We start from the raw sequence: 12,075 nt of genomic DNA, 5'->3' as shown, positions 1-12,075 counted from the left end.
TGGTTCATAAGGAATTATTTATTTATCACTGGATAGAAAACCGATGGCCGATTAGTTGAAATAAAGAGGTTTCCGATACAAATTCGAATCAAAATTCGCCATCTATTTAGGAACAACCTGTAACTTTTTTCTCTTGCATATTAGGGTAGTAAAATCTAAAACATGGTTTAAGTAACAGTTCCTGAAAATTTCATCTTTTTGGCGTGAAGGGAAAAGAAATAGCTGAAAATTCAAGACGAAAAACAGTTTTTTGTGAATAACTCAGAAAATATCCACTTTAGGGCAAGGGTGTGATGCATACACTCACATTATTTTTTAACGTAGATTCAATATCTGCCATAACAAAAATGGGGTTCTAATTTGAAAAAATTGATTTTTCACGATTTTGTCATCCCTAACTTTGAAAGCGATTTTTTCACCCCCTGTATCATGAATCGCGATTTCGATTTTTAAAGTGGATACATCAATCTTACATCTTGAAAAATCCCAAAAATGAAAATTTTCCATCCAAAAACCTCGAAGTTATTCTTGTTTCAGCGGAGCTCTATTTTCGATTTTTATCTCGAATTTTCCCGCTCAGAGAGAATTTTCCAACCAAAACTGAAAAATGTTACATCAAAATAACTTGAAATTTTCTAAGGAATCTATTTCTGCAATAAAAAAATGGTGTTCTAATTTGAAAAACGGAAGTTGACGTCATTTCCGGAAAAACCGGAGGTGCTCATGCCTTGAAAATATTTTAGATTTCATCAGCATCGTGAAATGCTGAATTTCATGAAAATACGTTCAGTAGTTTCCCGTATAAATATGGGTGAGGTTCCTCGTGAAAGACCCTGTATACTGGCATTTATGATGTAGTAGAACCCTGGCTGAATATAAGTGATTTTTTAATTTTTGACTTGAAAACATTCAATGATGTTGCTTTCAAATCATGATCGATATCATTATTGACATATTATGCTATTTCGAGCTGGGGGGCAGCATATTATGTGCATATAGAAAGATTGAATATCGTTCAGAAGTGTATACTGAAGATAATTTGCGGTCATAAAATGCTATTTCCTAGTGACGAGATATACAGAGTCGCACATGTGCTGGATTTGAGGCAACTGTATTTCATGAAGATTGCAGCACTCATAAAGAGAAGAAAATTTGAACTTCGGGCAATCGATCATAACTACTCCACTAGACACAAACTCGACCACTATAAAGAGAGTAAAACGACGAAAACGATAGGTCAGAGATCTTGCGCATATTTAGCTCCCAAAATATATGGAACAATCCCAATTACGTTGAGAGCTTTGAGAGACCCTGTGAGATTCAAGAAGGAAGTGATTCAGTGGCTACTTGGTTTGAATAGAAAAACTATACATAACGTCCTTAATAACAGAATATGACGAAGATAAAATATAGGAGATTAGTTTGCTATTCGTTTTCTGAAGTGACAAATTCCCTAAAGTCTCATTTATTCATGTATTATTATTCATGTTAACATTCCCTAAAGTGACAATTATTGCCAGAGTTGACTTAAGTGCGTTTGTTGTGCAGTTCCACACGGTGTATCCTGATATATTTAAGTTTCGATGTATATGATGTCCATTTGGGCCAGAGAATTTTTTTTTATTTTTTCCATTTTTGTAGTGGCTGTCTTTGAATCGTACTTCTGTTGTGAGACTAACAGGTGAGCTTCTTAGAAGTGAGCCTCTGTCTCTTTATTTCAGTTTATTTGTAGAATATTATTTGAAGTGTTCATTTTGTTTTTATCGTCAAATAAACTTTATTATTATTATTATTGTAAATAAAAGGGGCCTGATATGAGAAGGAACTCTTAAATTTAGATGTTATGTGGCGTGGGATACTGATACCTGACGAACTGCGGATTATTATTTTAAAATAAGGTAAATAAAAATCAAAAATCGACGCCATTATTTCTTAAAATGGTCTGTTTAGCTAAAAATGAATTTGTTCCATACTTTACGGACACAGTATATACAACATAAAAGGTGGCTTCCACTGCAATCTGATCATACAATATTCTCTTTTATTTCCTCAAATCTTTATTGTTCAATCTACTGTTAGAATATTACTTCATCCGAACAGATTACGAGAGAGACAACCAACCCTACACTTGAAAGTACTAGTTCATGTTGTGCGGTGGCGCTACGAGTCTGCGAGTGGCGAGGCCATCGAGGGCCATCGAGAGAAAAAACAAGAATGGACCTTCGATGGTCGAGAGCGAACGTCAGGGACAAAACTTTAGAGTGACAGTCTCTTCCAACCTGACTTCTGTCAGGTCCTTCCGTTCTGCCTTGTGAACTGTATTTGCTTTTGAGATAGAGTTAGACTTACTGAGTGTCTTGAGAATAAACGATTAATATCATCATCTGTGTATTAGTGAATACTCTGTATTTATATAACCCAAATATATAATCCAATAGGTAATGGGCTACAGGGCACGCTTTAAACTGCGCGACAAGGTAAACACTTATTCTGAAAATATGTTGTGTAAACAACGAGAAAAACATTGAGGTAAGTTGAATTTCAACTTAATTATGAGGCTAGAGATATTTTAGTTAGTTCGGTGGATGGAAATGATTCATTTCATATTCATTCCTGAAATAGAGAATTCCTGTTATACAGTATATACTATATTTGGTTAATGTGTTTACCTATCTATTAGACAAGGAATCAACTTTGATTCTTAACGGTTATTGACAGTTGATGTTTAGAGAAACGAGATATTTTGCTATACACAAGTTTTATAGATTTAAATGATAGATTCAGATTAGAGAAATGAGATATTTTGCTATACACAAGTTTTATAGATTTAAATGATAGATTCAGATTAGAGAAATGAGATATTTTGCTATACACATGTTTTATAGATTTAGATGATTCAGATTAGAGAAATGATATATTTTGCTATACACATGTTTTATAGATTCAGATGATAGAGATTCAGATTAGAGAAATGAGATATTTTAATATACACATGTTTTATAGATTTAGATTATGCAGATATAGATTCTGCATACTCATTGTATCAAATTGATTTAGATGTTTGTAAATTTAGAGATTTCACATTCATCATTTGAGAAAGTAATATTATGTGAATTTAGAGTATTTTTCAGAGTCATAATTTGAGAGATGTACATACATCATTCGAGAGGTTTACATGAGGAAATTTTAGAGTGTTTATTTAAACCTTTCAGAGCCTGAGATTATGTAAACTTTAGAAATTGTGCTAACATACTTTCTGTTTTAGATTGGATAATTTTATAGAATTTACATACCACACCTAGAGAATTGGATCATGTAGATTTGAAGATTCTACATACATTGCTTGGAGCATGTAAAATTGGATGTTTCACATTCCATAAACATAATCCAGAGATGGAGATATTTTGAGACTATACAGGGTGAGTCTTTGACTTGTACATATATTTTAACCAAAGATTCCTGAAGTCAAAAGAAACACTTTTTTCCTTTATAATTTTTTCCGATTCGGCCTGGTTACAAAGATACAGGCTGTTGAAAATCGATTAAAATATTTGATTTTCGGCTATATCTCGTAAATGGTTCTATCGAAGGAAATGATTTTTGGAATATAGCTATTCCTTGATGTGATACATCTTTTCCGAACACAAGATGCCCTACACATCTTTCAGTTTCTTCATTTTGATCATTACATCCCATAAAAATACCAGAAATTCAAAGAACCCAACTCTCAAAATTAATTTGAACGTTCATTGAAGAATATTTGGCTAATTTGAAAAATAAAAGTATTCTTCATATTTTCTTGTACAAAGCGCCGTTTTCGAGTAACTTGATCTTAAAAAAAAAAATTATCTGTGAAATTGAAAAAATTGGGTACTTTGGCTAAATGCAACCCTGTTCTGTTGTGGAAAAAAATCCACAGAAATGAATATTTACTATGATGTCATGTCTCAGGTTTTAGAATTGAAGTACTAGCCAACTTAGTTTGAAAATGAAGTTATTTGAATAAGCTCACCTCAACTCCTCAATTTGATTACAAATTACTGAGCTTTGGCACAGCTCTGATAATAAGAAGATACTTCATTAAAATCAACATTCTTTTTGAAAAGTCCAGATTACCCATAAAGCCCATGTTTAAGAAAGTTTTCACAAAAAAGTCCCTCTAAAGACTGCTGCTATCGAACAACACTATATTCTTCTTCGGGCCATTCAAACTTACATCAAAACATAGCACTAGGTACATACTAGACAAATTTTCAATTGATTGAGATTGAATACTTTTATTCTTTTGCTTTTCCATAAATTCATCCTAGAGCATATGATTGACATACTTCCAAGAGTGCCATAAATGTTTTAATGTGAAAACAAATAGTTGAGTTGAAAGAAACAGGCAACAGAAATTGTGGATATTTATATTGAATATTTCTCGTTTATTTTCAATGGCAAAATCAAGATGAATCATGTAGTAGGGTTGGCTATAATGTAGGTACATATTATAGTACAAATTTGATTACAAGTGGAGTTCAACATTTTCCATTGATTACAGAGCCATAAAACTTTATTTCCATATTTTCACACTGATGGCTTCAAAAATATTGATGCAGATCAATATTTTTATGAGATAGTTGGAACAAATCAAATGCTTCATTTCATAAAGGAATTGCTTTCTATCAGAATGCACACTTATTTATTTTGTATCCACACAATTATTTTGTAAATTGTTATCAAATTTCTTGAAAATATGTAAGGAGCTTCAATATTCTGTTAGGTTTCTTCAAATCTTCGATGATTTTCATTTTATGAAAACATAATATCAAATATCATATCACAATAACAGTGAAATGAAAATGAATATTTTAGGTTAGAACATAGATTATTCGAACTGCTGTGTTTAAATTTGCAACACTCGAAATTTGAGGTTCAAACTTAAAAGCACAGACTAATAGTCTGTAGTTAGAATTTTCACAGATGAATATTATTCATTTGATAATGTAAGGTTAAATGACAATTCTTTTACGAAATGAAATAAACGACGATATATTATAAATGCGATATAATAAATGAATGGATATGAATTATGAATATCAGAGCTGAGCCAATATGGGTGGTAGCGAGCTCAATTCGTTATGATTATCGAAAATGAAATAGAAAATCAAGAGAAAAATATTTAATCTTCATCGTCAATGAAATTGGGATAACTCATTTATTGTAATATAAATACTACTTTGTTCAACAAATGGAATGTTAAAAGTGAGTTTATGATGGTTTTTCCAATTTAGTAGCTTATTTCCAAGGTTCAAATGGTATATCTTATACTTGCAAAAAATTCAGTGTTCTGGTTTCCAGGGGTGAATTAGCTCATTATGAAAATTTAAAATGGCTGTATCTTTTTAACCGGGCCGAATCGGAAAAAATGGCAAATGAAAAAAGTGTTTCTTTTGACCTCAAGAATCTTCGGTTAAAATATATGTACAAGTCAAAGACTCACCCTGTATATATTGATGAAAAATTTGGGGAATTATTTATTTCACTAAACTACAAAAACTGCAGTATGGTAAGATTAGTGATAACTATTATTTCAGGGCTTCTTTCATACAATGCTTGCTGTGCTGTGTTGTTTGTTTGTAAGCTAGGGATATTATAGGATTCAAGTATTCATCCCGTATTTGTAAAATGGCCATACCTAACTCAACAGGTTTTCATTGCAGTGCGTGATACCGCTTTTGTAGTAAGGTTTACAGGTACGAGGTGGTGTTGCTCGAAAACTTAAATAGTCCTGTTTCGGATTGTATCAGATTGCTGTGCGTCTGAGGCAATTCAGAAGCACGAAACAAAATTTTATATCTTATACCTGGTAGTAGATGTACTAAGAGAGCATATAATGCACAAAAATCTTAAGATACATAATATAAATATTTTGTTTCATAAATCCTGAAATAGATGGCAACCAAAGGAAATCAAGGAAAACCATTGGTGGATTATCACAGCGATTCCACCATTTCCGTAAGTGCAGAAGATATAGGTTTCATGCATTACGAGGAAAGAGAGAATTGTCAGAACCAATGTAAGTTTTTCATGCAATTAATAATTGCCCATTTCCTTGATTTTAGCTGACTAGAGCAGTATCAACGAGTGATACGTAAGAGACTAGATGAGAGATGCTAGAGAAATTTTAGAGTCATTACACAAAACCCCTTTTGAGATATTAGAGATTTAGAGATTTGAGAGAGTAGAAATTGTCGACAATAGAGTAGAGTAGAGTAGAGAATATTAGAGATTAGAGTGCGAGAAAACCCAGGTATATAAAAATTTATTCATGTTACAGAGGTAATTAGAGTTATGAGAATATTTTTGAGATTAAATCTTAGAGATTTAAGAGTTTGAGAAAACCCAGCTGTATTTAATAAAAATTAATTCATTTCACAGAGGTGATTAGAGTTAAGAGAATAATTTTTGGGGTTAAATTCTAGAATATTAGAAAACCCAGGTATTTAAAATTAATCTATGTTGCAGAGCAGAATTCAAATTTTAAGATCTGGATGGACAGTCTATGATCAGAGCTTTTTGACAAACGATTTGTTGGACGTCATAGAGCCAAGTACGAGTAACCAAACTTTTTCAGAGGCTAACAAATCCAAGAGAAGTAATTGAGTATGAGATATTATCATAAACATAATTGAGGAGAATTATTAAAAGAAAACTTTCAATATCCTAAGACCCTGTTGAAGTAAGTAGAGGTTTGAGGTTCTCCAGGAAGTGCAAGTCAAATGCGACACACACACTTCAGGTAAGAGCTCACTCGTACTCCACTAAAATGGAGAAACACGAATCGGTCGATGATTTCTGTGAAAGATTCGACTCGATAGTATGAGAGTATGAAGCTTTCGAGGTGTGATTGAGCTAACTGCTCAAAAAGATAAGATCTGCACTTTATCAGGCTGCATTACCAGTCATATCCGAGTTACGAAATGCAGATCTGACCAGGAGACAGACCCCAAACCAAGAAGGTAATTTAGACGAGATCAGAGAGATTAGAGGTTGAGAAGAGGTCTGAAATTGAAGAGGAGATTCCAAAAGTTCAACGGGTACATAAATGAAAATGCTTCCGTTGTAACAAAGAGAGACACTGGTCAACTGATTCCAATTTGAGGCCTCAGAGTAAGTAAGTGATTCTGCTTCGGTTGTGGGACAATCAAGTAAGAGGATTGCATTAACAATGGTGGCACGAACGAAACGTTCAATTTAGAGGATCGAGTAGAGGTAGGATGAACAAGCCACGTCTCAACATCAAGAGACGGAGTCATGTAAACCAGAGGAGAATGAGAGAGAGTAAGAGATTCAACAAAGAGGGTCGCTCCAAGGCAAGAAGGGTTGGAAGTATAGAGCATAGAGAAACTAAAACAGGTAAACTTGATCCAATCATTAACTTCTTTGCAGATTCTGTAGCAACAGACCATATCGTAAAGGATTGTCTGACTTGAGAAACTTTGAGAGATGTCAAAATATGAGTATAGAGAGCGAATAAAACGAGATAGCAGTCATTGTAATCGATAGTAAGGGTGAGTTAATCTTATATTTAGATTCTAGGAATGAGAATACTAAGAAATTGCAAAACGTATTTGCAGAGAAAGAGATTTCTGAGAATTTACTTCCCTTACGTAAACTCGCAGACTCTGGGTTCAATATTTACTTAGATGTCCAAGTCCTAAAAGTTTACAATAAGGTTAATAATGAATTTGTTTTAGAGAACAAGTCCTAAGAGTTTACAATGAGGTTAATAATGAAATTGTTTCAGAGGACAATTCAAAATCCTAAGATTTTACAATGAGGTTAATAATGAGATTGTTTTAGAGAGTCAAGCAACGATAAGCAAGAAGATGAGATGAGCTTGCAATCGCAGAAACATTCCAATAACGAGTTATTAGGTTCGGAGGGAGAACCGGAATCTGCGATTGGGAGGGAGAAGTAATATAATCTCATCTTTTCACCTAAAGAGAAAGTTCACAAGTTTCAACTGACAAAACACATGAAACACAATCTGAGCAACAAGAAAAATTGGGATTGCAGTCATATCAGTAGAGAGGTAATTCAGATCGATAACTTGGAATCACTCCAAAACTTAGAACGTGAAGTATGTATCATATCGACAATGGAAAAATTACATTTTAAAGAGACAGAATGAGAGCTGAGAAACAACAAGTTGACACACACTGACACGATGGAACTTATTAAACCACCATCTCATCCAGGTCAGTAAAGATTCATTAATGTCTACATAGAAGACTATTGGAGACTTGCTATAGCATATCCATTAAAACAGAAGATGAGTTGGCTGAAGCATTAGAGAAATTCTTAATATCAACAAGAAACTTGTTGTAGAAAAATGAGAAGGTATGTTATATCAGGTCAGATCAAGGTACAGAATTTACCGAAAGGAAACTCCTAGAAGTACTGAGTAGAGAAAATATAGAGAATGAGGGAGCGGAGAGGTTTAACTTGACGATCCAAAAGAAGGTTCGTACATACATTTTTGATTCCAGACTACCTAAGAGTATGTGGGAGATTGGTATTGATGCATCTATAGATGTGTACAACAGAACACACAAGTCTATCAGATATCAAACACCGTTGACAAAGTTTGCACCAAATGCAAAATGCCACTTTGATCAAATTGAGAGATTTGGATGTATTGGAAGTATTTGTAAGTATTATTATGTATTGTGATGTTCGCATACATTAAGATTCCAAAACCCAGCTTGAAATTTGGATAATGTGCCCTGAGAGCTGTTCTAGTGGGTTATACCGCTACAGGATACTTGATGTGGCATTCAAGCTCGATCTACATGTGAGATTTAACAAGAAACTTGCCTACAAAGATGTTTATAGAAATAAACAACTTGATGACACTAAAGAAAAATTACAGACCCAGGAAAATATAATCGACTGGGATTGGATGAAAAACTCGAAAGAGCCAAAATAAGGGAACTGCCGATCAAAAGGCCAATACCCTGCTACACTTAAAGAAAATCGTAAAGGACGTAAGCTATGCAAGGTTTCTTAATTACTCAGAGAATAATATTTTAGAAATTGGGCTGAACGACCTCGGTCGATTGCCTTTGGATAACTAGTTATCAATAAAGATCAGCTATTAATATTATTATTTTAGGTAAATACGAGAAAATCAATAAAGAAGAAGATGTGAGGCTTTGTCTTATTTCTTCATTAAATAGAGAACCGATAAAATTCAAGGAAGCTATAAATTCTAGAGAAGGCCACCTATGGAAGAAAGCTATAAAAGGAAGAAATTGATTCCATGATACAAAATAAGGTTTGGATTTTGGTAGATAAAAGGAATCTTCAAATATCTGGAAAACGGGCAAACATTATAGACTCGAAATGGTATTCGAGAGAAAATAAGAGGCAAATGGTCTTATACGATACAAAGTAAGATTAGTCATACGAGGGTTTAAGGTCAAAAATATCTATGACATCAGACTTCCAGTAATTAGAGCTACATTTGCAATCAATAAGTATGATTTACATGCTTGTCAATAAGAAGTAAAAACCTGCCTTTTTAAATGGCACTAGAGAGATCTATATGAAGATTCTTGATGGAGTAGACATTGACAATGAGATCAAACGATCTTATGTATATAAACTCCGGAAGTCCAAAGAGATGTAATAAGAGATTCACTGAAGAGATCCAGAAACTTGGTTCAGAGAATGATATACATGAACCTTGTTTGTATACATGGAGGAAAAATGATATAAATATAAAGAGAAACCGAGAAGAGAGGTATATAAATCAATCAATCAAATTATACCATAAATATATTAGATAGACTAAATATGAATGACTGCAATGCTCAAAATACTCCTATGGTAACCAGACAGGTAGAAAACAGGATTAAGAGAAATCAATCGGAGAATCTACAAGATGACTCAGATAAACTAAAGATGAAAAGAGTTCCTTATAGAGATGAAAAGAGTTCCTTATAGAGATGAAAAGAGTTCCTTATAGAGAAGCTATTGGTAGCTTAATGTATCCATCAAATGGTAGACACTACGTTTGCTGTTAACTAATTAACGAGAAAACAAATGAAGCCGACCGAAGCTGATTGGAAAGGTGTAAAGAGAATCTTCAAGTATTTGAAAGGTACTGTGAATTTAAGTCTTAAATTCACCGCTCAAACTGAATACTAAGAGGCATATACCGATGCAACATTTGGAGACCATACCGACTTTTCTTCAACTGAAAGGTATGTTATTAGATTGTTTGGAGATGTAATGAGCCATAATCGAACCTATGTCACATTGTCCAATTGTAGAGCCGAATAGCTAGCCATGAATAATGCATATCAAGAATTAATAACTCTTGACAAGGTACTTAGATTTGTGATAGGAAAACTGATGTTTCCTATAACAGTCTGGTGTGATAACAAATCCGCTGGAGACTGCACCAAGAGAGACGGTGATCACAAACTAAAGGTATTTGATGATCGTTTAGATGACGACCTAATACATAGAGAGAAATCTGGACTTAGAAGACATATGGCTGAAACACATGGTGATTTCATAAAACAATGTGTTGAAGCAAAGAGAATCACAGTGAGATGGATTCCAACCAAGGAGAATGTGAATGACAAAATGATAAAACCTTTACCATCAGACGGTCATAAGAGATTAACTCAAAAACTAATGATTTAATACTAACTCATTGAATTTTTGTTTTCAGAGTATTTCTAGGGACTAGAGTATAAACTAATTGAGTTCTGTTTATAGATTAGACTTGGAGTGGAGAATGCTGGTTGCAGTTCGATGAAGGGAGGGAGTGTTAGAATATTACTTCATCCGAACAGATTACGAGAGAGACAACCAACCATACACTTTAAAGTACTAGTTCATGTTGTGCGGTGGCGCTACGAGTCTGCGAGTGGCGAGGCCATCGAGGGCCATCGAGAGAGAAAACAAGAATGGACCTTCGATGGTCGAGAGCGAACGTCAGGGACAAAACTTTAGAGTGACAGTCTCTTCCAACCTGACTTCTGTCAGGTCCTTCCGTTCTGCCTTGTGAACTGTACTTGCTTTTTAGATAGAGTTAGACTTACTGAGTGTCTTGAGAATAAACGATTAATATCATCATCTGTGTATTAGTGAATACTCTGTATTTATATAACCCAAATATATAATCCAATATCTACAAATACTTATAATAATAATAACGATAAACAACTTCTATCACACATTCGCACCATTTGCATAAGATTGGTCTCAAGAGGAAACTCGATTTATGGGTATCTTAAGAGTTAAAGCAAAAAAACCTTATGGACCGAATTTCCAACAGCAAATCGCAACAGAATCCCGGAATTCAACCCATTTTTGAAGCGGTATAAGAATAAAATTAAATAAGAATATCGATATATTATAGAAAATTGTCTTACCAATGTCGGTTTGATACATAACTCCACATGTAATTTTACGTAAAAAGCTGTGTTCTTGATACCATCTGCCCACATTTTCAATACAGTATGCCCAAGCTTCTTTGTCGAAATATGGACTGAGCTATTTGTTGATCCTGTTTTCACACGTACCAGATCACATCTACTATTACGTATTTGAACATTCACTGGACCAGCATCGAATTTATTTCCAATATTGTCATAATAAGCGGCTTGCAATTCAAATTCGACGCCTCCTGGTAAGTATCTTAAGTTCTTTGTTGCAGGAGAATACCAATCAGATTTCACCTCAAACATCATATAGTGTACCTCTTTTACCTGCATCAAAAAAATCATAATCTTATTATGGTATTTTTTTTTTAAGGAAACACAAACCTCAACAATTATAAGCAATTCTTGTTTTAGTCCGTATTCATCTCTAGCTGTTACAATAATAAGAGAGGTTCCAAGAGAGTCATATGTTACAATATTCCCAGTTTTAGAGAGCCCAACGATACCATTGAATGCAATTATTTCTTTTTCCTTTTCTAATATTCTTTCTTTCATAGAAAATTGCCCTTGTAATCTAAAAGAAATATAAATGAGAAATGCTGAACCACAAGATGATCATGAGAAACGT

At 33.7% G+C, this 12,075-nt stretch overlaps 1 protein-coding gene across 2 annotated transcripts in view; it reads right to left on the bottom strand.

Annotated features, from left to right (window-relative positions):
• Window positions 1–12,075, bottom strand: part of LOC123676965 (nuclear pore membrane glycoprotein 210) — a 252,898-nt gene that overhangs the window by 119,773 nt on the left and 121,050 nt on the right. For both annotated transcript variants that reach the window (XM_045613328.1, XM_045613319.1), the window contains exons 9-10: window positions 11,832–12,021; window positions 11,439–11,774 (exon numbers count right to left, since the gene is read on the bottom strand). In XM_045613328.1, the coding sequence (XP_045469284.1) occupies window positions 11,439–11,774; window positions 11,832–12,021 (526 nt within the window). The remainder of the gene's footprint in view (window positions 1–11,438; window positions 11,775–11,831; window positions 12,022–12,075) is intronic.

Source organism: Harmonia axyridis, chromosome 1, assembly GCF_914767665.1.
Source record: "Harmonia axyridis chromosome 1, icHarAxyr1.1, whole genome shotgun sequence".
Taxonomy (NCBI): domain Eukaryota; kingdom Metazoa; phylum Arthropoda; class Insecta; order Coleoptera; family Coccinellidae; genus Harmonia; species Harmonia axyridis.
This window is presented reverse-complemented; position numbering and strand designations above follow the sequence as displayed.